Raw genomic sequence first — 26,586 nt, 5'->3', positions numbered from 1 at the left:
GTTTTGTGACAGCAACGCTCAGTCTGTGCAATAAACAGATAGAATGCTGGTGTTTTCCTGTCTACATATACTGAAAAATAGTTTTCACATAGCAAATCAAAACATTTCATTTTACTTGCATAAAGCAGTAAAGTGTCAAAAAGAGCCCCCACCTACCTTATGTCTCCTTATCTACAAGTATAGTAACAAAAAGAGGGACTTTTTGGCACTAAAAAGACCGTAATGTTGAAAGATATCTACCTGATTTGACTCATTTGGATGCTGAGGCCTCATATTAGTTTCAGATAACCTTTTTAAAACATTTTTGCACAGAAGGAGGACTGTGGATTTTGTCCTCCATCACTTACATTGTAAGTACATTATGAAGGGATCTTCTAATGGTCAGTATGAACAGGAGGAATGATTACAGCAAGAAAAACCTGTTCATTTGGCCTCCTGACTGTTGTTTTAAGACAGACTTGAAAAAATGTGAACCTGTCCTTTAACTTAACTGTAGCTTTCAGCTGTGGTGGTTGCTGCTGGGTGTCACTGTGCTCCCGTGCAAATGCTTGGATAGTGGAGAGCATCCATGCGAAACCACAACCACTACTTTCCAAGAGAAAAGTCTCAACTGGTAGCGTATAGACTCACAGCGCCACATCCCAGATTCCAGTGCGAGTTGGAGTTTGCCAAAGACTAGACAAAATCTTTTAAACATCTGAACACTGCTTTGAGAGACATTGAAACTGAGTCATATGGAACTTATCACACAATTTATACAAAAAATATGACTTTTTCTATTATACAAATTCAAAAATCTTGAATTTGTGCACTTTTTCAAATATCTGTGTGAATTAGCCTTCTCAGTATTCCTTTACAAATGTTAGCATGCATGGTAACATGCATTTTTTTTTACTCATCATCAGATGCAAACATTTAAATGTTGTAGGACCCAATGCTCTTAAGGTCAAATTTACAAACTATAGGGTAAAACATTTTCTTATCATCATATTTGTAATCATTAAGTAATGATTTGCAAATGAGTATTGCAACATGACCTTAATTGAGTGGACGTAAGTAAGTAAGTCAGTAAGTAATGATGGTCTTATGTGTGAAGAAATGATTAGGCTAATTCATGATGAACACTTTGTGTGTCTTACTTACAGTCAGTTTACTGGATCCTTTTGTTAAACTTCCCCTCCAGACATGTTTTAAATACTCTGCTATGAATAATCATTTGTGTCTAATATGGTTTTCATATGAACAAAAGTGACTTTGTTAAGATGTTCAAAATGACATCCCTCATGAAAAAATCCACAATCTATGTATATGCAAATGTTTTTCATTTCAAAGGTTTAACTGCTGAACATGAAATGTTTCCTACTTCACTATAAAGTTCATCCACAGTGTATGTGCTGGCTTCAAGTTTCCGTCATCACGCATGTGTACGTTGCGTACTGGACCACGATTGGCTCCAAACTAGTTGTGATGTCACAAATCACTATGAGCCTTAAACTCAGATATAAGTTGAGCACAGAGAAACTTTTCGGGGGATTTGAATGTGAAAAAAAAGAGAACAACATCCAAGTCAAGCAAGCAAAACACATTTTTTTAGTGATAAGGGACTTTTTACATATCTGTTCATTCTCCCCTGATCTGTCTACTACACACTGAGCTCCTCTCTCCTCTCCCCCATCTGTATGAATACTTTAACCATTAATGCATGTTACTAACTTGACTTCTTCCCCGGAGTTCTTTGTGCTTTCTCATCCGCAGGAGACCATGCTGACTTGTTGACGTCCCTCCTCTGCCCTTCACCAGCTATTCCTGCTGTGGTTGCTGTTTGTTGCTGCTAGTCATGTATGTTGTTGTTGTTGTTGTTGTTGTTGTTGTTGTTGTTGTTGTTGTTGTTGTTGATGCTGCTGCTGCTGCTGCTGCTGCTGCTGCTGCTGCTGTTCTGCTTCTCTGTGCCCCACTCTCTTCTCTCTCTCTCTCAACCCAACGTGTCAGGGCAGATGGCCGTCCACCAAGAGCCGGGTTCTGCTTGAGGTTTCTTCCCTTTAAAGGGGAGTTTTTCCTTACCGCTGTCGCCAAATACTTGCTCATGGGGGAATAGTTGGGTTTCTCTCTCTGTAAATTGAAGAGTACAGTCTAGACCTGCTCTATCTGAAAAGTGCCCTGAGATGACTTCTGTTGTGATTTGGCGCTATATAAATAAAATTGAATTGAATTGAATTGAACCAAACACTCGCCAGATGTTTTTGGCTTGGTGCACAGTTCTCTTACTACTTCTTTCAACAACACCTAATATGGCAAAATGATAATATGAATAATATGCATGGCATTTGGTTATCAGCATTTTGTTTAAATGTAACACAATCCACCCTGTTGAAAGAAGTTATTACATAACTCAATGTGACAGGGAGTGTGTGACTGTTTCAACATGCACGGCCAAATCCCGTCCTTTTATTGTCTTCATTTAAATAGCTTGCTACACCAACTTTCAGTTTTAAAGTAGTTTGTACAGCGGTTTGCTGTGCGCGCAACGTGTCTCGTCAGGTAGGAAAGGCGTAGCCTAAAGTATTTCACAGGAATAAATCCGTTGATTTGTAAATGTCTGGTGGCGGTTGATTTATTATTCATGCTTTCGATGTTCAAGCTTGTCTGCATAGCTCTTCACATGAACCCCATCAACCTCAAAGGCTGGGAAGTGGGCGGGCATTTTCTTGGTTTCAAATTCACTTCAGCATTACTTTCACGACGCACAAGTGTTTCCCAGAGGAGATGTTTGGTCTGAGCGAGCGGGCCACTGGCTGCTGTTTTATTTTCCAGGAAAAAAATCAATCTGAACGAAAAAATAGTTTTAAACACAAGGGAACCCTAAGAGATGTCTGGAAATATCACACACGGAGCCAACGACACCGACTGCGGCACCATCAACCTGAATTTTACGCACGCCTTTCTGCCGCCTGTGTTCATCACTGTGTTTGTGGTCGGGATGATATCCAACATCTGTGGGCTTAGAAGCGTGTGCACCAGCTGGAAAAACATCGGGAGCATCAACATCTTCATGCTCAACCTCGGGGTGGCGGACTTACTGTACCTGTTCACCTTGCCGTTCCTCGTGTACTATTACTCGAGCAACAGCCACTGGCAGTTCGGCCAGCCTTTCTGCAAGGTGACCCGCTTCTGCTTCAACCTCAACCTTTACGGCAGCATCGGCTTCCTCACCTGCATCAGCATCTACAGGTACCTAGGCATCGTGCACCCCATGAGAGTAATGGGAAAAATCACCAGCCGCCACTCCCTGGCCATAAGCGTCCTGGTCTGGCTTTTGGTCATTATTCAGATCATCCCTGACATGTTCTTTGAAAAGAATGATCTAAATTTACCATACTCGTGTTTTGACACAACCTCCAACGACCGGATCAGAGATTACTTGCCTTACAGCATTGGCTGGAGCGTCACAGGGTTTGCCATACCATTGGTTATCATTCTGCTCTGTTATGGACATGTTATTTTTGTTCTTGCCACAAAAGCCAACATTAACCCAGTGCTGAAGCAGCGGTGTTTGAAACTGGTCGTGATTCTGGTGATACTGTTCTCCATCTGTTTCATCCCCTACCATGTGTTTAGAAATCTTAATTTGAAAACCAGGATTTCGAAACAAGATGGGATTTGCCACGCTGGCTTCCGCAATATCTATATTGCGCATCAGGTTGGCAGATGCCTCGCGTGTCTGAACAGCGCAATAAACCCGCTGATTTATATCGTTGGAAATGACGATTTCCTCATGAAGCTTCATGATCTCAGTAAGCGTACCCGCAAGTCTCTGGCCGGCTTGACAGGCACAGTACTTTATCGCAAACCAATTGAAGTGCATTCACCGACAGACACTTGCGTCAACTCCGATCTGATTAAATACTAATGTAAGGAGTACAACCTGTTCACCCGAAATACACTTCCGTGAGACCGGGTCCCTGCATATCATGCACTACCAGAACTTCCACATTTCCGGAAATAAAGTACTGTAATGACCGGTGACCGCTAAGTGTGTCCGGTGGTGTCATAATTTATCAGATCACCCAGATGTCAGCGCAGAGAGCTCTGATCGCATGTACTGTACTGCTGAGGATTTTCTCTGAATCTCTGCTGAACATTCATACAAAAGTCAACAAAGACTGACATGACTGAAGATATATCATTTCATCTGCTGCACTGATTCATGGCTTCAGGTAATTTGTACCAAGCTGCTGTTAATATTTTGCACTTTCTGTGTATTGTTGTAGTTGTGTGCTTCAAAGCTGATGCTTTAGCAATGCCAGGCCCTTGTTGTTATGATTTGTGATATACTGCACTACCTTTGCACTGTTACAGGCGAAGTATTTGACATACTTGGTGAATGGTTTGTATTTTCCATGAAGTATGTCGGCCTAGGTCACAATAAATCTTCCAATTATTTGGAACAGTGGCATTTATCTTAACTTATCTGTTAGGCCATATACGTGTTGTTGCCATTCCACAACCCTTATATTTCAAGTGTGTTTAGAGAAAATACATATGGATTAATAAGTGGATACTGGAATATGTAGTCTGAAGTGGTGGTGGTGGAAGAATTCAAAACTACACTGATAAAATACTTCAAGTAAAAGACCTTGATCAAAACTTTTACTGTAATAAAAGAAGTATTGATGGCAAAATGTACTTACGTATAACAAATGAATGTGCTCATTATGCAGAATACTTTCTTTCAGTGTGTACGCTCTTTCAGTGTATATACACTACGTATTGTGTATTTTGATTTCAAACACTGTATCATAAGCCTTACTGTCCCATGCAGGCCACAGCTACTTGCATTTATGTGACTCAAAGTATGTTATTAGTTTCAAATATGGATGCATTGCACTCTTTTTTTTTTTTAAATGAAGGCATATTTTATGTGAATAATTGCACTCAAGCTTTTTGAATATATATATATATAAACATATATATGTACATGTGTCTCTGGAAAATGTCTCTTACAAAATGCATTTATTAGAATTCTGAATGTGACTGTCACTGCCAGCAACTATGGGTTTACAACCAATAGTTATAACCAATAAATAACAAAAAAAAGTACAACAACAATCACTTAAAGTAGCCTTTTTACTGGAGTCAAACCATAACACTTACCTTTCTGAATTCAAGGGGGTCAAAGGTCAAAATCTAGACTATTAATAGTTTACAAAGGCATCATAAGACAGGCGAGTGTTCAGTTAATTCTTTACAGTCTCTTCCACCATTAAGGAGACTGAGACACCACCACACTTTGATGCTCACATGTCAGTTGGACCACTTTAACAACACATAAGGAAGGGTTACAACCAAGCATGTTCACACATTTTGCTCATATGGACCAGAACTATTGACTGCCAAAAAACCTATCTTAAACAGTGAGGATCATACATTTTGTGTATAAAGTCTTAATCTGCAAAGTAACTACAACTCATTTACATGTAATGGAGGAAAAAGCACAACATTTTTCTCTGAAATGTAGTGAAGTAGAAGTGTAAAGTAGCGTGAAATGAAAATACTCAAGTAAAGTACAAGTACCTCATAGTTGTACACGAGTGCAGTGCTGGAGTGAATATGTTAGACCTACTGTCCACCACTGGTGTAAAAACAATGAATATGGAGAACTACACTCATAAACAAACACATAAATCCAAGCAGAGCATTACAGATGTAATCTGTGATCCGTCTGATGTAGAAAAAATGGTAAAAACATCCCACACTGCTGTTTCTACTGTATGACTGTCCCTTGTGGTATTAAAACAATGTAACCAGTAGGTATGACAACATCTATCCCACTGCAAAACAAAACCATTTGTCATTTATGAAATACTGATCACTATCATATATGTGATGACTAATTTCTAAAGGAAAGTACCGTAACTGAGCATTGGGAAAATCTCTTATGAATAAATGATCTGAAGTTCAGTTGCACTTGTGGTCCAGTGATTTGCAGTTTTGCTTTCAATATATGCTCTGATACTTTCGTGTTTACGTCACAGATAACTGCAAGAATTCCAGGAAGCTGAAGCTTTCCTTTTGTACCCGTCTTCATGAACAATCTCTGTACTTCTGGTTTCATTTTGGCACTGATTCCATGTTCAAAGATGCGATGATATTCTGCCGTTTTAGTGAGAAGTTCAGATACGTGTCATACGCATGGCCTCCGGAAGGGTGTGCTTACCACAAACACGCTGACAGAGATCTACAGTTAAACCATCTCATTTCTCTGTAACTGTAACAGGCCGATACCTTCAGAATGGTATTTTAGAACAACCATCAAAACTTTACAACTTGCAAGGAAAATCATCTGTTATAACCAAATGAAAAATAATCCAGACCATGATATGGAGGCAGTCCTGTGCCCCACTGTGAATGAAAGTTGAAATGAGGACTGTTTTGATATGCTGTGTCATTACCGCAAATGACCCGAGCTATCGTCCACTGTAATGATTCTTTGGAACTGTGACAATGAAGACAAGCATCCTGTCCTCCCAACTTCAAAATAAGCAGCACAATGAAGCAGGAAGTTCATGGATTTTGCTAGAATCTTAGGGAGCATTCAACTAAATAACTAATTAAATCTTTGACCCGCTCTGTCCCGGCAGCAAATCTGTGATTTCCAGGTTTGTTAGGAGTAATGTGTCATGTCACTTGCAACACGGCTTCCTCTGGCCTGCAAATAAGACAAGGATCATGTTATAAACAGGAACATACAACACAATAAGGACACACTTTCTGAGTCCAACATTCCTGTGGCCCATTGATATAAACAAAAGCTAGAAGTTGTTGTAGTTGGACCGACGGCAAAGGGGTAATGAATCATGAACTATATCTTGATTCTGCACAGAGAAATGACATGTATAGTCCTGTTCCCACCGGAGCAAACTATTGTGTAAACAGTACTAGTCTGTAGTGAGTGATGTAATGATGTCAGGCAAAATGTCAGCAATTTTGTTGTTGTAGAAGTCTAGTAAGTAATTGGTTGAAAAAAGTTCTCACTCCCTCATACTGCATCATTAAAACTTAATATTCCAGTCTTATACAACAGGAGCCAGTTGCAGCACCTAAGTTCAAACGTAGCCCAGTTATAACCTAAGTGTTTACAGAGTGCAGATTTACGCATCACTAAATTAAAACCACACAAACTAATCCTCCAGATTAAACTCCAAATAGGTGGTTTGACCATGTGACTCCAGGACGAACAACATAGGAGTGCGCCCCTATCGGCAGTAATCAGCAGGACAACATCATTTGTCTGTGCTTTCCAAAACCGTTACACATCACTAGTAAAAAAATAATGATGTTTTATGACGTGACAATGTTGTGGTTAAGGTCTGGTTAAGTTTAAGCACAAATACCACTTGGTTAGGTTTAGGGAAAGATGATGGTTTGGGTTAAAATGGTCACTTTGTTAAGGTTAGAGAAACATGTGGTGTGAGTTAAAAGTTACTGCTTCCTTAATTTAGGCCACCTAAGTCGTCATGGCAACAATAATAACCACCCCGTAATCATAAGAGAGATCACTCCATCTGTGTCCTTTGGTGTCTCAGCAGGATTTCAACACAAACAAAGGTTGTCTGTGCAGATAAATATTAACATCTCACTGATTTTCTTCCCCACTCTTTCTCTGATTCTCTAAACACAGTTTGGCAAGAAACAAAAACTAAAAGTTTGATGAATGAGTACAAGCACTTAGGAAGGAAATACCAGCACTGGGTTGCACCAGCTATGTGTAAGTTCTCTCCTAAGTTAAGGTGTAAAGTCGACACAAGTTTTTTAGTTTGTAACTAAATCAGCTACAAATATTGGGTGCACCATGATTATTTGGGGAATAACCTAACTTGTTTGGACATCATAGCTAAGGCAAGTGGCCAATCCGTGATCAAAGATAGAGTTCCATCGTCATGGTTACCATGGATTAGCTTGGCATGAGCCACTTGGCATCGTAGCCCATGGTAGTAAGCCATATCAATATTGAAATATCACATCAATAAATTAGGTCTCTACTGGATTACTGTGTTGCAAAATGACATGCAATTAAAGAAAAAATGATGCTGTGTGGCAGAAAAACTGCTGTTTCATCATTAGTGAGTATAATTCTGTGACATCACACTTACCCTAGGGGCATGTATGTAAATATTTAGTTCTTACTCAGAGTTATGTTGTAACTTATCCACACAACACACCACAACTTAGTAATAATTTATGTTATAACTAGGCTAAGTTTGAACCACACACAGCTGGTGCAACAGGCTGCAGGACCAGCAGCAGCCAGGAACCATGCAGTTATCCCAGTCTGTCAAGGAAAACAGAAGATCGGACACATGTGTACTTTGAACTCCATTCACTGCACACTTCAAATTATCAGAACATTGTTGCCACAACAACATTTAACGGCTGAATTGCCCCTAATCAGAAAAGAGTGATGTATCCATCCTACCTGAGTCATTTTAAGTTAACCAAGCTGCGTTAGTGATTGCTAGAAACAGTTTAGTTTCACAATGGTCAAAATAATATATCAATTTAAGAGTTATTTCAGTGAATTCACAACTTGTAAAGTACAGCTGCATCAATCTCATCCACATTTGTTGCCATTTTCAATTTATGCAACTAGGTAGCTAGCTAGCAACATATCAAGATGATGTGCCCATCTAGGGTTAGAGTTAGGGTTAGGATGGATATTATGAGTCATTTTGTTGATTTGAATTGTTTAGTTTAGTCCAGTTCAAAGACTCATATAGTCACTAACGCCCCCTCCACTCAAAAATATGTTTTTCATCTTGTTCCAATAGTTGGATGTTTGAGCTTCACTGTGAAAAATGATGTGTGAGCAGAGTTTGACACTAGAAGATCATTTTAACATTCATCAGCTGAAAGTGGAAAGTTTCTCTGTGCTCATTGAAATTCCGATTTTAAAGAGCAGGTTGGCAACCCCAGCGAACTAATGTGTGGCGAAATGATATAGAACGGGATTTTCAAAAAAATATATATATATAGAAATAAATGTAGAAATAAAAGGCTTAATTATCAAATAAATGTGCAGGTTAATTTGAAAATAAATAAATATGCATAGAAATATTAAAATAAATAAATAATATTTATTTATTTGAAAAATGACTTATTTTTGTATTCACTTATTTTCATAATTAGTTATTTCCTAACTTATTCTTTTCTGTTTATATTTATTTCCCTATTTATTTATTCCTGTATTTATTTATTCCTGTATTTGTTTATTCCTGTATTTGTTTATTCCTGTATTTCTTCACCCATATGATAATGAAGGGTGTGTGTCTTGACTATTCAGGCATTAGCCATCAAACCCACACATCACAGTACAGTACAGTCATGTGTGACTTCAATAAAAATAAAGCTTGTCCGTTGCATTCAATTTTTTTTTTTTACATTGTTGTCCTTAACACATACAGAACTTACTAAATTTATGAAAATCACGTCTGATTATGGCATGAAAAAATTATGCAGTTGACTGTCACATGAAAAGTCTTCAAACATAAGTGTAAGAAATAGGCCCGTAACTACATAAGAATAGACAATGCAACAGACAGAATATGAGGACTGTGATGTCCACCCACACACAATCACACACAATCAGCGCAAAAAAAAAAAAAAAAGCGGGAATAATAATTATGGCTATGCAAGCCAATATCAATAAAATATTTATTGTAAGGATATTAAATGACTACCATCACATGCAACTGAGCTTATTAACATTAACTTATTAAAAGTATAATAAAGAGACATCCAAATAAACTATCCGTAACTAAAGTAATGAGGAAATCTAAGTTAAGGTTAATTAATTTGCTTCAAATTGTTTATTAGATATGTATTAAATAAACATTACGCTGATTCACAGTAGCTAGCATTGCAAATTACCACAATTATATATTTAAGAAATGATGAAGCATTTTAATCTTGTGTGGTATAATCTCAATAACATAAATCATTATTTCAAGTTTTGTTGTATAGTCTCAGGTTAATTTACCTCAACTAGCGTAAGCTGCAACGGTACCAAGCAGGAGCAGGAAGACCACAAGGTTAGTCACATAACCTAGCTTGTTAGCCTCGCTTGTTAGCCTTAGCTAGTTTGGCAGGTTCAAGCTAGGTGGGCGTGTTTCATGAACCAGGCTTCATTCGGCCTGCCTCATCTCCACCTCCTTGCCCATTTTGGATTAGTCAGGAGTTAGCATAGATGTATTATAAGACTTCTTATAATACATCCATGGGAATTAGACAGAGTCAGGCATTGCCAAGATGGCAACAACCAGAGCTACCCAACTTCAAAACCACTCTTCAAGTACAATCGATCTGTGAACTCTCATATGGATTGACCAATGGTTTATAAATGACACCATCAAGGTACACCCTCTCATCAACTTATGGGTGAAGAAATACAGGAATAAATAAATACAGAAGGAAAGAAACAGGAAAATAAATAAATAGGAAAATAAATAAAAACAAATAAATGTAAACAGAAAAGAATAAATTAGGAAATAATTAATTATGAAAATAAATAAATAAAAAAATAAGTAATTTGTCAAATAAAGAAAGAAATTTTATTTATTTATTGTTATTTTTCTGTGCACATTTATTTATTTTCAAATTAACCTGCACGTTTATTTGATAATTGAGCCTTTTATTTCTACATTTCTTTCTTTATTATTTCATTTATTTATTTAATGAGTCATTTATTTATTTATTTATTATCTTTGATTTTGGCAATTTCAGTCCCCCACAGTTGGGACACACAAAACATTTCTGAGGAAATAAACCATTCAGACCTGTCTATTCAGTTTGTTTTGGAATGTGAAGGGTTAAATGAAAGACGCCCCTTTTGTCAGCCTATCAGAATTTTGTGCCTCCACAGTCACTGGAAGGAAAATGCTGCTTTCAGTTCTGTGATTGGTGGTCAAGCAGAGGGCTAAGTAATTCAAATGACAGTAAAATTGACCAATCATAACCATATCTTCTTTCTAAATGGGCGGCTTTGTTATTGCTACTTCATGAGAAGTTCAGCCCGCTGTGCACTGTGAATGGGTCTGCACCGTGTAGGCAGAATCTGCACGCCATTTTACAGTTATTCTATATGGAAAGCCAAAGGTATCTCAGGATTTAAAAGCGCCACCAGGCATTTAATAAACTCCACCAGGCGTCACACATGTTTTAAATGCATGGTGGCTATCAGAAGGGTGTTTAACAAACACCTGGTGGCATATTAAATGCCAGGGAAATTGAGACGAAATATGATACCTTTGGCTCTCCATAATTGTAGCCTGCAGATACGCCAGATTCACTGCCAAATATCAGCAGCTAGAGCAGCGTTTATGTAACCATGACCACATAGCCCATACAAACACAAACAAGTCAAAGGAGATTGATAAAACAGAGAACTGATTAGTATCATTCAGGCTTGCATAACATATTGTGAACATTACTGTCCATGATGGCAATTATTTGTCAGCTAGGAAAGCTATCATGGGTTTTGCCCCGTAGGTCGACATTGTTGTTTATTTTCTCAGCTGACAATTATGTGGTTACTGCTGCTGTTTGACAGATTACACAGATTACAGGCAGAATACACTCCATTTAAACTCATAGTTTAAACAGTTTTCCCGGCCTTTGCTCTTATGTGTTGAGGGGTGCACTGGCGCACTGAAATGGAGCAGACCCAATCACAAACTAGTGGGAAAAAAACAGATAAACAAGCCAGGAGTAACCATGGCTAGTGAGGATTATCCATACCTTTTCAAGATGAACTTTTAATGAAAAATTGGAGTTAATCTGCAAAGGAAGAGCTTCACCAGAGCTAATTTGGTGCAGAAAACCAAGGCTTTTTTCAGCTTCAGGATTTTGTTTTCAAGTAACTTTCGTTAATGCGATCATCAAAGGGTAAGGTAATAAGGAAACAAATCTAAGGGAGAGCAGTCAAGATAGGTCCAGTTTAACAACAAGAAATCTGGATCTCAGCACTAGTTTTGACACAGCTGAGGTTGAAAATATTCATATGAGCATGACTCATATGAGTATGACAAACTACAAACGCATATTTTTTTATCTTGCATAGTGTCCAAAGGATCAGAAACAAGTTAGGTCAGTTTTATGTTGCAGTTTCCAATTAAACTCCTCATTACATTTATGGTGCTACCACACAGCAGAGAGAGATATACACATATCTCTCTATATATAAAGAGATAAAGAGAGAGATATGTTTTTAATCTAAGTTTTTAATAGAGCAACAGAGGACATTACAAAGGGTTTCAGTAGCCTCATTTAAGTGACAATTAACAAAAGTTATCAAAGTATTTAGATGTATTAAAATGTTTTATGCAGTTAAGAACAGCTTCATAATTATCAATTAGATGCTGCATTACTGGCCTGCAGCTAATACTAATAAAAACCTATATAAATCAAAACTATTAGTGCTAATATTCTCCAACTGCATTAAGTAAACTAAAGCACATTATGTAATACAGATATAAACAACGTTTATTCCCACCACTAAAAATCAAAACACTAAGTTAGAAGTTACTCTCACCATCAAGTGTTTTAACACATAGAGTAGCAGCATGTAACCACTAACCTATAAAACACTGGTATGAAATATACTATTTTTATATATATATCTATTTATGACTAGAATCGGGTAAAACATACATACAAACATACTGAATGTAAGTTTTTAAATGATGTATCTCAAACATATGTGGTCAAAAGAAAAATACCAATTTACCCTTTAAAACAACTAGAAAGCACAGAGTGGATACAACAAAGCTGCACAATGCTTAATGAGTTATTTCAAAATGTTTCAATCTGCGTCTGACTCTACATCAAAAAACACACACACAGATAGACAATCATGGGACAGTTTTTTTTTTTTAATTTAATAGCCATGAGTAAATAGTCAAAATGTTCAAAACTACCCCATCACTCAATCATTGGCCCATGATCTATTTTTTTCCCCAAATTTCATATAAATCTTTTACCGGATTTCAAATATTAATAGATAAACATAAAATAGTTGAGTCAGTCTGAAACTAAAATGTAACCTCATGGTAAATATGAGTATGAACTGTAGAATTCATCTGACTTGTAACAATGTCAAACTGCAAACGCATAGCCACGACATCCGTGCATGTCATGTCAGACACACATCATTGTTCCAAGTAGAGTATTTTTATATTCTAAAAATACTCTGAATACATGTCTGGAGGGGATCTTTAAACTAAGCAATAGCATCACCATTCAAATGCACTCCAGACAAAAAAAAAAACAAAAAAGACGACACATCTTTATCCCACATATAAAACAAACAGTTCATCCTCAATATCTTATCTGATCAACTTAAATCAAGTACGTAAAATGTAAATGCACATAAACATACATCATACAAATGACTTTGACTACAATTTATCTCTAGCAGGTGCACTCATCTTTTATCCTTCACCAACTGAAACCTCAACAATGCCATCAGGGCCTTTAGATTCTGGTCACTTTATCATCATGTCCCAGGTGTCATTATGATCCACCTAGTCTACATCCTAAAACAAAACAACACAAAACAAAACTCAAACTAGGTTTAAATTTAACGTCCACATTTTTTTATGTACTCATTGCTTGGAATACCTCTCCCCATGTGATTTCAAACTGAGTTCATTTCTTCTTTTCAATCACTATTGTCTTTTCCATTTTTGAATAATAAGACATTTCTTTTTCCAGAATATTAGTGTAGGAGGATATGTGTATGTCCAGTGTTTGAGTATATGTTTCTTGAATACAACTGATGAAAACAGAATGATCCAACTCTGTGAAAACCTAACTGTAATAACTATAATACATTTTTTTGTCTTGTTTTGCTTTGCTGTTAGAATTGTAGGTTTCTGTTTTGTTGATGAGGGAGGTGTAGATTGTATATATTTGGGAATTCTAAATAAAATCTTTAAAAAAAAAAAACATAAAAACTGAATGCACTTCAGAACCTACTGTACAACAGTAAGTGAATGCATCACTGTTCATTCCACTGTGATGTTTCGCCCTGATTCTGTCCTCAGTTCAGTACATTGCTACAATGCATTTTCTCACCTGGTTGCATCTGACACTGTAATATTACCTGCTATAATTACTTTTCCCTGCTGTTTCCATACCACATAACAATGGTAAAAATAAACCATTTCCAAGGTGTGTTTACTAATGCCTAAATAATTTAACTTTCCAAGCAGATACAATGTCTGCTTGGCTTTCTTATTTATTTATTTATTTGTTTGTTTGCCCTTTAATGTTTTTTTAATAAAAGGCTTAATAATATGATATGCACACAAAGATATTCACATACACTACCGGTCAAAAGTTTTAGAACACCCCCATCTTTCCAGTTTCTATTGAAATTTAAGCAGTTCAAGTCTAGTGAATTACCTTAAATGGTACAAAGGTAAGTGATAGAGGTTGAAAAAAAATGATGTAAAAAAAGCTTTTTTTCAGGGATCAAGTGGGTTAACAACTCACAGATTCTCTGCAGCAATGGCAGTAATTTAAGCCTTGAAAGTTGATGCAAACAATTCCTACAGCTGTCCCAGCTTTAGCTGATTACTTCCAAACCCTCTGTCTGTGTAAAAGCATGGAGGAGGAAGCGTGATGGTTTGGGGCTCTTTGGCTGGATCCAGACTTTGTGACTTGTACAGAGTGACTGGCACAAGGGACCAAAAGGGCCACCACAGCATTCTGTAGTGCTGTGCAGTCCCCTCTGGTCTACACCTAGCTGGTCAGAGGTTTATCCTACAGCAAGATAATGACTCAAAACATACACCCAGACTGTCAAAACTACCTTAGAAGAAAAGAACAAGATAGTAAGCTTCAAGTCATGGAACCAGCACAGTCATCAGGCTGGTTTGGGGTGAACTGGACAGAAGGGTGGAAAGCAAAGCAACCTGACAGTGCAACACATGACACTGCAATAGTGTTGAGAAGAACTTTCCAAATAATATATGATTTCCATTGTAGAAAAAAATGCAACAAGTGTGTTTGCCTGTTATATCTGCAAAAAGTGGCTATTTTGATGAGTCAAAAACTTTTAAATTTTGTAAAAAAAATATTCTATGATATCTTTTTTAATCTCCAGCTGTTTATGTATTACCTGAGTCCAGACCTTGAATCCTTCCCCTCCACCAAGATTTTTCAATTTTCAATATTTTATGTTTCTAGCTTCTAGCTGTGAGATTTTTTTTTTCTTTTCATTGTATAATTTTAAATTGAATATTTTGGGTTTTGTTGTGTTCGTAGGACAAACAAGGCATCTGATGACACCGTATCATCAAACTATTATTCAAAAAAAAAAAATCGTCATCTTTATCGAAAACAGTCATTAGTTGCCCACCTAAAGTTTATTCACTCTTCATCCTTATTTGGGCAGCCCGATTAGTTTCATCCTGCTCAGAAAGTAAACAATGTACCCGCCGTTCACTGTCGTCTTTGTGCACGCGGCACTGAGAGAGAGAGCGTGTATGTTTGTGCTCAACACTGGCGTAACGGACAAACTGCACCTGCTGCACTGCAGTGTTTGATTTTCAAACTCAGGACACAGATATGGTTTTGTCTTCATCACAGGGTAACTTTGTTCCGTTATTTTATTACTGTTTGCACAAGTTATTGTTTGTCTTGCTGTTTGAATTATAGAAGTGCATTGTTAGCTTAACGTTAATTTTATTGAGTTGTGCAAACATTGGCCATAAGTTAGCTTACAAGAAGGCCAATTCATGCTTTAGTGGTTCAGAAATAAAAGTTTCATAATGTTAAGTTACATGATAGTCGCGGTCACTTGATAGCTGATGCTGAGTAACATTAGTTTGATAAAGTTCTATGTTAAAAGTGTAACTGTTAGCTTGCTAGCTAATATGCCCATGCCTTTCAAGAGCCACTAGGCTAGTGTACTTTTTTTCGAATTCATCATTGTAGGAATTCCTGATCTGGATAAAGAGCTTAGTATTGAGTAGTTTAATATGGTATGTCTGTTTGTCTGAAAATGTTTGAAAAATCCAGTTTTACTATCTCTCATTGCTTTTTTTTTCCATGCAACTCTACAGTCAATGTCACAGGATCACTACCATTAATCACAATCTACCATTCTTCTTCTTCGCTGAACTTGACAAATATACACCTCAACTGCTCTACAAAAAGAGGAAGACTGGAAGTTTTGGTAAGGGGAAGTTTTGACGGCATATGAGGAACAGATAAAAATATTTTTAATGCATTACGTCATTGTTGAATGTGAACAATGGACCCTAACATCCCTGAATGGATACCTTGTCTTTGTTTGTGCAACAAGACAAGAACATCAGCGCAGCTAGAACAGCAGTCTTAGCCGCCCTACCGCTGTAGGATTTATCAGAGGTCTCCAAAACTTGCAAGGCATGTTTGTGTTCTCCTTTTCCCATATCCATAGCTCAATACCTCACTGATGAATATAAAAATTGCCTTCTACATTCTACTGTGTACCCTGTTGACTGCCTTTAGAGCACTTCTGTACGTTACTTAAGTTTTGCTGTGTAGTTGGTGTCACATTATCTGGCCTTGAAAATGTTGTATTCTCCCTTGCTTAACTGAATGTTGACTGTTAAATGTTGTTATATTGTTTTATTAATTGCAAGACTGGTGTGGAGAAGGTGCTTGTCTTTATTCATTAAGGCTGAGATGGGACAAAGGAAGGAATTAAATAGTTTGAGGTTTATATTGTGATGTAGCCCTCTAGTTGTATTGAGGGTAGTGTTAGTTCTTTTTCTTTAAGGCTGGTCGCTATTGTTCATCAAAACTATGTAATTTACAGTCAGGCAGAGATACACTCCTTCTATTTACTTTGCATTGTTGTATCAAATGTTACCAAGTTATAAAACTACATTACAAATGAAGAGATACTCATTGAATAAATTACATTAAATTATATGTAAGAGCAAGTTACACCAAAATTAATGAAGAATTCTACCAAACAAAGAACAACTACAGTGATACTCAAGGACAACCACATCAGTACTTCTTGAGAGCACAACAAGAACAATATCAATATGTCTTATAATATCTAGTTGTTCATCATCATTAAGTCTGATCATATGTTTTTATCCTCCTGTTACATGCTATCTTTTGATATCTAAAGGATATTAAAGACTAGTGCCTGTGGTGGGGAAAAAATAATTCCATTGCAACATAGATATTCATTAACTAAGAAATGAAGAAATCTCTGTTAATATGTAACAATATTTTCTCAGGTACTCAAAATGCCATGTAAAAATGTTTTACAAAAGACAATAATTTTCAAAAAAATCAGGTAATTCATTGTAGGCTGTAAAAATCCATTACAGTACAATTTATTGTTCAGTCACCGACTTGCATGTTTTCAAGTCTATCTTACTGCATTTACTCACATATCCATATGTCCTAAGAAAGAGTTGTTGGTGTCTGTAATCATTCTTCATGGCAGTCACTTGTAGTTTTGTCATCAGTGTTTTGTCCAGACAATAAACCTATACGTGACTAGAAGGACAAGAAATTTTGTATTAAAAAGACAAACTTTGGAAGATATCCAGTTGATTAGTGTAACTCAGACTGCTGAAGCCTCAGATTTACTTTGGCTGAACTTTAGAAGTCAATTTCACACAGAACGAGGACTGGATTTAGTTCTAGTTGTGTTATAAAGGGAACTCTTCACAGCCAGTATGAACAGAATGATCATACATAGGGATGCACAATATTGGATTTTTTGCCAATATCCGATATGCCGATATTTCCAACTCATTGTGGCCAATTGCCGATGCCAATACCGATATATGCACATATTTTTTTCCAGCTGGCTGAGGAGACTATTATGCATGCAAGCATAGCTTGTACTAAGTATGATCAAGAAAGACAATATATGGAGGAAGAATTTTGGAAGACTAGAATTAGAATCAGAATTAAAACTTTAATGAATTTGCCAAGTGGGAGGAGCAGTAGAGTTTTCTTTGAGTTTATTAGGCAGACAGGATTAATGTGTAGGATTTAATCTTTCGTCCACACTCCGGAGCAGAAGGTGGCGATAATGCACCCAATACACTGGTTGCCGACTGCTGTTATAAACCAAAAAGAAGAGGATGAAGTTTTTTTATTTTTCAAACAGAGTGGTACATCCTGTCAGCCGAGGGATTTCTTATCTGTGCAGCCGAATACCACCGCACCTCGATGGACTGTTTCACCCTGACGGTCCCAGTGCTTCCTCCGCAGGCTCCACTTCACTCAGCTGCCCGACAGGCCTGCTGCTTCTCCCCACTTTAACCTGAATAACAAATCGGGGGTTGGTGGTCCAGTTTGATCCACATGGAGAGCCGGGGCTAACGTTAGCTGGGAGGCTAGCGGAGCGTTAGCGACCGGAGGAGCCAGCTAGGCTTCGCTAGCCTCCCGACTAACGTTAACCCCGGCTCTCTATGTGGAGCACCGAGCCCCAGTTTGTTATTCGGGTTAAAGTGGGAAGAAGCAGCGGGTCTGATGGGCAGCTTGAGTGAAGTGGAGCCTGCAGAGGAAGCACCGGGACCATCAGGGTGACACAGTCCATCAAGGGAAGCGCAGTCAGACGGCGGAGGAGATGGCAACATATCAGCCTCTCATGATCGGCAGAATTCGCCAATGCCGATATTTCATTTTATTGGCCGATACCAATGACTTGCCAATAATATCGTGCATCCCTTATTATACACACCAAAAATATTTACATGGACATATGGCCAGTGAGTCTTGTATTAGGGTTGGTTAAGATTTTTTCAAGGCTATCCTTTAAGCTTACACATTGCTTTGATTTGCATGTGAAAATCTGGAGGCAATGGCATTATGATGTTTTCTTTTTCATCACTAGCCTTTTTATAAACTTGATCATTTGAACAATAACAGTCACATACACTGAACATGTATTCCCTTTTCAGGATGAGTTGGTCTACTTAACTTTTAAGTTTCAACTTTAAAAGGGTGTTTTTTCTGAAAACTTTGTTAATAGGTTCAAGAAAAACAAAAGTAAGTGGAGAGGAGTAAACTACCTTTCGAGAGCTGTGAACACTGAAATGTTATGTGTTTAGTCATGAGTGTTCGGCATTCAGCTAAAGAAATTGTTTAAGTTGTGTCAGACATGTGTGTTTATATTGTGCTATTCCAACTAAAAAGGTTTAAGGCAATCGGTTTCCTCAAGTGAACTGAGTAGCTACAAAGTTGTCACAACTAGAATATAATAATTTGCTTTAGTGAAAGAAAACTGAGTAAAGGAAACTTAAGTGATAACATTTGTGTAAAGAAGATCTTACTTTATTCAGTTAAATTCTACTAAAAGTAGACTTCTACTAAAGTCTAAAATACTTCTTAGTTTTAATTCAATCAACTCAATGAAATTGGTACTATTAACTTTATTTACCAAAATTACCTTCACAATAAATACTTTAGTTACTTGTATGCAAATGATATCATTTTTCATGCTTAAATTGTTTGAGTTCATAAACTTAAATGGTTCAAGGCCATTGATTTCCTCAAACAGTTTGAGTTGAACCAAGTCATCAGGTTTTACAGTACTGACATTTCAACAGGAGATTGGTGATTGTCAAAGGCTTCAGTTCATTGAGAGTGTCTTGTTTGTTGCTGAATTAAATAAACTCTTAAGTTTTGCCTACATTTATGTGAAGCACACTAAAACTAAACTAAATACAGTCTCTTTCAGTTTCCACCTCACACACAAGGCCAACAAGTACCAACAAGTACCATATCATCATGAGCTAATCTGCATCATCGGGACTATGTTAGCCATGGTTGGTGTAAGATTTGAGATTGAGTGACGTTGTAAGCAAACAACCCAGCAACTTTATAACAAACAAATATATATAAACCAACATTATTCTAACCTTGGTTACAATAATAATAAGAGAAAAGAATCTTACCCTAAAGTTCCATTTAGTAGCTGTTCTGGAGCTTACCATCATATCACATGATCTTCATCAGCAGATAGAGTTTGTAGTGTCATGGAGTTGTAGATGTTTCAATTTCCTGAGAATTTGAAGGACTTTGTCTATTATCATGCATTTTAATGTAGCTGATCATCCCTGCAACCTGTATTTGTTTATTTTGTCAGACAAACTTTGTGCTGTAGATTAAATGGTTGTTTGTTCATAGATGTGTTGGCACTATAAACTTAAGAGGGTAAAAGGTGCTGCTGGCCTCAGGTATGTACTGTATGGTTGAGTATAGTACTGCTAAATATACTTGTGCTACTTTTTTTCTTTTTGGTTGTATATTCATTGTACTTTGAAAGGAACAGCAGTACAGAGTCCAAGACAAATTTCCTAACAGGGACACTAAAGTATATTCTATTCTATCTTCAAATCGTGATTTCATAATCATCTCAGTGCAACAGTACAGTTACTGTTCTCCTGCTTAACAGATAGTATTTATGAGCTGCAATCAAATCATTATTTTATCTATGTTTAATTGTATCCCTGTTCCTTGTTCAGAGAAACTGAAAAATATGAAAATATAAAATATATTTAATTTATTTCTATTTATATTTCATATATTCATAACTAAATCATGAGTTTAGCTCTATCAAAACACAGTACAGGTGATCACAGAGAGCAGGAGCAGATGGAACAGGTTCTGTTGTTTGCTGACCAAAATAAGACAAAGAACAAGAGATGTAGCAGTTACTTTTTGGACGTGACAGTGTGGATTGAGGTCAGAGGATCTTTTCATGATTTCCTTGGTTAGCCGTGTTTGACTTGAGTAAAGGATGCCTGAATGCATCAGGTCATATCTGAAACGAATTAGACAATTTATCTGATCTAATCCAATCAGTAGTGCTTCTGTCTGTCCTGATTAAGCTGGTAATTTAGAGGAAGGAAGTTAAACGTCTCCCAAGTAACAAAAATATTAGATGGAAATGAAACACAAGATGATGATCAAGAACAAAATCCTCAAAGGAATCAAAATTTCAATCAAAAAAGTTTCTCTTGTGGTAGCCTAGATTGAAATCCCAGTATCCAGTGGATGTTGGACCTTACTAATGTATTTGTATAGATGATTTCTGCCTATAGGTTCCATAAAAGGTGACTGTGCAGTGTACAAACAATTCTTCATTTCTCAACTTCATTGTCCTCCAGTAAATGTTTTTTTTTCCTAAAAGCACCTTTATTGAGAATAAAACAGGTCAAATATATTCCCCATAGTAAATATACACAGGCTGGGAATTCTCTTCATATTCAAAAAGCTCTCATTTGAAAACACTCACGGTCTTCAGGATGATAGTGTCAGTCCACAGTCCATAGACCAAGTTGACAGTATCAACTCTTTTGACAGAGAACTGATAGTACCTGTCAGGGGTCAGGTTGTTGAAGTGTATACTGTATGACTGACATGTAGATTTAATAAACTGGTCCTGGTCAGCAGTTGGGTGAAGGTTCTTCATGTGGATCTCAAACTCTTGGCAGGGCTCCTTAGACTGCTGACTGGCGACTCCCCAACACAGGTGTGCAGCGTTGGATGTCACACGCGACTCACACCGGTCAAACATCACCGGCATCTTGATGGCCAGAGACGCGCTGAGCTGCGGCATCGGGTACTGACCTGTGTTCAGGATGAGCTGGTTCTGCAGGTCCAGCGGGCCGAGATTTCGAGTCAGCCTGCTCTCAAAGTCGTTCAGGTACTGGTGGGTTCGCTGGAGCTTCTCCTGCGTGGAAGCTGCCATGTCACTGTCCACCAAACCCTGGTCGTACTTAATGATGAAGACCTCAAGTTCCCGACAGCCACTGATTATCTCCTCGTAGAGCATTCCCAGCAGAGTGAGTAGGAGCTTCACCTGGGTGTTAGCCAGGGTCATGGCACGCCTCAGCTTCCGCTGGTCAATAAGAGACAACACTGTACTGTCAGACAAATTTAAAGTCTGCTGCTGCTGGTCTGCAGTTGGGAGCGAATCATCGTGCTGGATTTCCAAGTAGTAAGAGCTTCTTTGCATGAGTTGCAGCTTTTCCTGTATCACCTTGGAAACACATCACATGAACTTATGAATCTACAGGTGCTGTCCTCATAAATACATGCCTTAGACACAGAGGTGGAAAGTAACAAAGTACATTTACCTAAATAATGTACCTATGTACAATTCTTAGGTACTTTTGCCACATGATACTTCCATTCCACTACATTTCAGAGGGAAATACCGTACTTCCTACTCCACTGCATTTATTTTACAGCTTTAGTTACTTGTTACTTTTGAGATTAAGACCTCTTACAAAAAAGCAGTGTCTGGTTGTGTCTCCTTGTCATATTTCAGATGTCTATGAGTTGTTACTTCTCAGATGGTTCCATTTAAATAACTGTTTGAGGCCCAGAGAATCCTATTTTGTGTATCAAACTGTTGCTTTTTTCTTCTTATACCTGAATAAACAACCCCTAAGTTGAGAAACTAGCTAACTGTATATAAAGTAGTTCAAACTAGCTCGACCTCCAGCATCATCAACTGTAACATGCTGCTTACACACTGATGATTATCACTGTGATAACTTCAGTAGAGCTGAAACAATTAGTTGATTAATCAACTAATAGTTAAGCATCTATTTTGATAATCAATTAACTGTTTAAAGCAAAAATGCCAGACATTAGCTAGGTTCAGTTTCTTAAATGTGAGAAATTGCTACTTTTCTTTGTCTTGTGTGATAGTAAACTGAAATAACAGGGTTTTGGACTACTGATTGGACAAAATAAACAATTTGAAGATATTATCTTAGACTCTGATCATCTGATATAATTGGTTATGAAAATAATCATTAGTTGCAGCCCTTTATGTCAGAGTTGTAAAAGCTTGTGTCATAGTATTATAAACCACAGTGCAGTGTTTTGGCATCTAATAAGCCCTCAAACTTTATCTTAGTTTATTGATCAAACTAGTCTATCTGTGGCAGCGTGTCCACAGTGGTTCCCAACCTTTAGCCCCTTGCGTTTTTGAATGCAGTGCCATTTTCAGTCAACATTTTAGTGATGGCCTTGAATGTACACATTCTGTATTCTAATCACTTGGACAAATGAGCAGAAATGGCACTGCAGAACAATGACAGACTGCCTCATATTTTAAAAAACGTAGCTTCCATGCCTGTCATCTTCTCTTTGTTCATTCAGATGTAATTACAATGTTATACAAGCCTAATAACATATGATAACAAATAAATGGTATTGCATTATTACATAGCTTTACACAGCTTTACATTATGGTTTACTGACCATGATGGAGTTCTCACTAAGTCTGGTGCAGAACAGATGTGCGATCTGGTTGTGGAGGTCGAGCAGGGTGTCTTTTTGACTGCTGGCCTCCTGGGCACCACACTCATTTGAGCTTGTACAGGCCAACTTGACTTCGTCCATGGTAACTGTAACATACATTCACAGCTGTAAGCATGATCATGTGCAGTATGTGGCTTATAGGTCACATGCAGACTATTTTGTGTCTATGTTGGCTTTGCATTACATCTGCAAATGTATTCTGTGGACATTTTCGAAGCTTATTGTGAATGACAAACAACTAATTGACTAGGGATTTATAATCAGGCCTCCATATACCAATACTCTCATAAGCATAAATAACTAATGGATAATTGGTACAAAACTCTAAAGAACCAAGGTTGTTTGCTCATAGCAGCATAACATTTGCTCATATTTTGGCGTCTTTATGAGTAAGACAAAACAAAATGCTGCGGGTGTTTATGTCTAAAAAGTTAGTTTATGTTTTCAAGTATGAGCAAGCAAGCAACATGGATCACTGGCTTTTCAAATTCCAAAAGTATTTCAGAAAAGTCTGCGACATGCCACGTACCACATGAAGTGAAACTGACTGAAAATTAGCACACTAACTTTGCACTATTGCACGGTGTGACATGAAATATTATAAATGTTATATATTTCTATTTCACATTATACAGTAAATTAACAATAAAGGCAATGCATGATTAATTTTCTAGTATTGCACAATGCATATCAAAATCCCACTTCTTGAATGTTGACCAGCTGTGACAAATACCAACCAATAAAATCATCACAGATTGTCAGTGTGTCTAGAGTCCAGCTGCTATCCTGACCACAACCACTCCAAAGTCCAAACACATTCCTGAACCCAATCACCCAATCAGATCAGTAATCTGTCAGCACACCTGCCCTTGCAACTACCGCACTTTGAAGAGATCCATCCTTGCATTTTGTCTCTCCACGTTTTCTTACAGGAGGAAATACAACAAGCTCAACCAGACTGAACTGTCTGCAACTGTAGGTTACTGACAGTCAAATCTTGCTCTGCTGTGAAAATTTGATAAACATCTTACACATCCTAAGTTCTTTATTTGTCTTCTGTGGGAGTTTCAAAGGTACTTGTCTATTTAAAATCTCTTAAAACATTAAAAGCCAAAAGCTGCTTGCTCTGTATGAGCCTGCATAGGACTATTATGTATTACATGTATGTTTTAGTTGTTTCATACCATTTAATTCATTTTGGGAAAAGTTTGCATTGTGAAATTAATCATAGAAAGGTCATTGTAAATACACCAGAATTAGTTACACACTCTTGAGAGAGTCTGTAAATAACTGTATCTTACTGGAAACTTATTTTATTCACTCTAAAGAAGCACTTGTAGGCTACAAGTGTGCTATGCTAACAAACACATAATCCATCAAACATGGCTTGGCAAATGTTTTATGAAGAACATAAAACATTTGCATAAAACATCAGCAAAGCAAATTTTAGCTAGCTTGCTAACATTTAAATGATTCTTAGTCAATGTAAATGGCATTAATAGAATTATGATCAATAAAATACTCAATTGACCTAGTTAGCAAGCTAGCTAGCATTTAAATGTTAGCAAGTTAGCTAGCTTGCTAACATTTAAATGGTTCTTAGTCATTAATCAGGGCAATGTAGATGGTATTAATAGAATTATGATCAATAAAATACTCACTTGACCTTATAAACATTGTGCTGTATGTTATGAGTCAAAGGATATTGTTACATGAATTCCTGAAGTGAACACCTCAGGGTAAGTTTGATAGCTAGCTAACACTGGATGTTACCCATAAAATTGCCTATTAAACAAACACAAATCAGAAATAAGCAGGAACAAGCAGAATACTCAGCATTTAACTTATACACCTATAGCCTACCTATTTTCTTTTGTTTTTAAGTCCTGTTGTGTAGTTTTATGGCAACTCCTGTTTATAGTTCAATGGGTTTGTCTGCATGGTTACAGTTTAACTTCCATGGTTACAGAATGACAGAAGCAGCCTGCACTAACTTCAGGTTCCACTGTCAATATCACAGATAGTTATTTTTTGTTTGTTTGTTTGTTTTTTCCTTTTTTTATTGGTGCAAAGTGTATAAACACAGAACATAGGTAGAGACATCACACAATCTCACAAGTGAGAAAATATAGACGATAATCAACAAAACCTAACCTAACCTAAAATAAAAACAAACAAAAATATTTTTATTTATACTGTTGTTTTTTGTGAATATGAGAAGAGCCAGGGTATTAATGGTGAAGTTTCAGAATAGCTGTCCTTCACTGTAAAGTTAATCAACCACCAGAGATGTCCGTTTGGCCTTCTGTCTACTGTGCTTGAGGATGGATATAGTAGCTACTTTCCACTGTTAATTTATCTATCTGGGGAACTGGTCATTGATGCCGACTGTTGTTCCTTTCAGTTCATGTCCTTTGTTCTTAACAAGTTCTTTCTGCTGGAAATGTTTGAAATGTTTGGCTTGTTTTCCATGCAGGGTCCGAGTTAGTGCATGCAGTGGAATGTTATTTTGTTGGCGGTTTCTGACAGGAGTTTCAGAGCAGTGTGCAAGTTTTTGACCATGGTTTCTGGACAGTCAGTTGTGCTTTCAGGGATTCCAGAAAAAAATTGATTGTTGCATATTGTGATGTGAATTGGCGAAGATACCTTGATTGGACTGACAAGTGATGGACTAATGAGTGTCAGGTGTGGCTGATTGCGCAGCTGTGGGACTCTGAAAAGGGGGAAGGGGAGAGCGGGCATTCGTGTGTGTGGAGGTCGGGAGAGCGTGCTGTCCTGCGGTGTGGCTGCGTTCATTCCGGGAGCGGGAGGGTGTCGTTCGCTGCCGTTTAGGGCTGCCGGCGACGAAGACAGGTACGATAGGGGGTTAGTGAGTTCCTGTGTTAGGAGGGGAGGTCTGTTGCCTCCTTTAGTTAGTTAGGGCTGGGGCTTTAGGAGCGCAAGCCGCCGCCGCTGCTCTTCAACCTCGCTGCTGCCTCCGGCACGCCGCCGTTCCCTGCTGCGCCGTCCGACGGAGCCGTGGTTCCCCGGGGAGTTGGACGGTGCCACAAGCTCAGACCCCGGGGGGGGGTCTCGTCGACCACGCAAGTTTAGTATATATTTTAACTTGTATGTATTGTGTATTTGTTGTTGTATTTTATTGCCGTGGGGACAGGAGAGAAGCTGGGTGGGATTGAGTTGGGTTCCGGGTGGGGGGAGGTCTTGTATTGGCTCCACCCTCTTTCT

At 37.7% G+C, this 26,586-nt stretch overlaps 2 protein-coding genes and 1 long non-coding RNA gene across 5 annotated transcripts; 2 read left to right on the top strand and 1 right to left on the bottom strand.

Annotated features, from left to right (window-relative positions):
- The first annotated feature begins 2,538 nt into the window (after positions 1-2,538).
- LOC122980817 (P2Y purinoceptor 1-like) lies at positions 2,539-5,473 on the top strand. The gene has a single exon (XM_044349185.1). The coding sequence runs from the start codon at positions 2,867-2,869 to the stop codon at positions 3,905-3,907; it is 1,041 nt and encodes a 346-aa protein (XP_044205120.1). The 5' UTR covers positions 2,539-2,866; the 3' UTR covers positions 3,908-5,473.
- Positions 5,474-12,940: 7,467 nt separating this feature from the next.
- On the top strand, positions 12,941-17,568 carry LOC122980826. The gene is made up of 2 exons (XR_006403088.1): positions 12,941-15,646; positions 16,122-17,568. It is a non-coding gene; the product is annotated as an uncharacterized LOC122980826 (long non-coding RNA).
- Positions 17,569-21,197: 3,629 nt separating this feature from the next.
- On the bottom strand, positions 21,198-25,347 carry LOC122980818 (fibronectin type III domain-containing protein 11-like). Of its 3 annotated transcripts, none has more exons than XM_044349188.1 (3): positions 25,225-25,347; positions 23,302-23,447; positions 21,198-22,066 (listed from the first exon to the last, which is right to left on the bottom strand). In XM_044349188.1, exons 2-3 carry the CDS (start codon positions 23,440-23,442, stop codon positions 21,302-21,304), a joined length of 906 nt encoding a protein of 301 aa, XP_044205123.1. In that variant the 5' UTR covers positions 23,443-23,447; positions 25,225-25,347; the 3' UTR covers positions 21,198-21,301. The 3 variants fall into 3 exon arrangements, with proteins under 3 accessions (XP_044205123.1, XP_044205124.1, XP_044205121.1); XM_044349189.1 differs by lacking the exon at positions 25,225-25,347 and adding an exon at positions 25,023-25,198 and having other exon boundaries at positions 21,198-21,925; XM_044349186.1 differs by lacking the exon at positions 25,225-25,347 and adding an exon at positions 25,023-25,195.
- Between the last annotated feature and the right edge of the window lie 1,239 nt (positions 25,348-26,586).

Source organism: Thunnus albacares, chromosome 4, assembly GCF_914725855.1.
Source record: "Thunnus albacares chromosome 4, fThuAlb1.1, whole genome shotgun sequence".
Lineage (NCBI taxonomy): Eukaryota > Metazoa > Chordata > Actinopteri > Scombriformes > Scombridae > Thunnus > Thunnus albacares.
The sequence above is the reverse complement of the archived record's forward strand: the minus strand, read 5'-3'. Positions and strand labels throughout refer to the sequence as shown.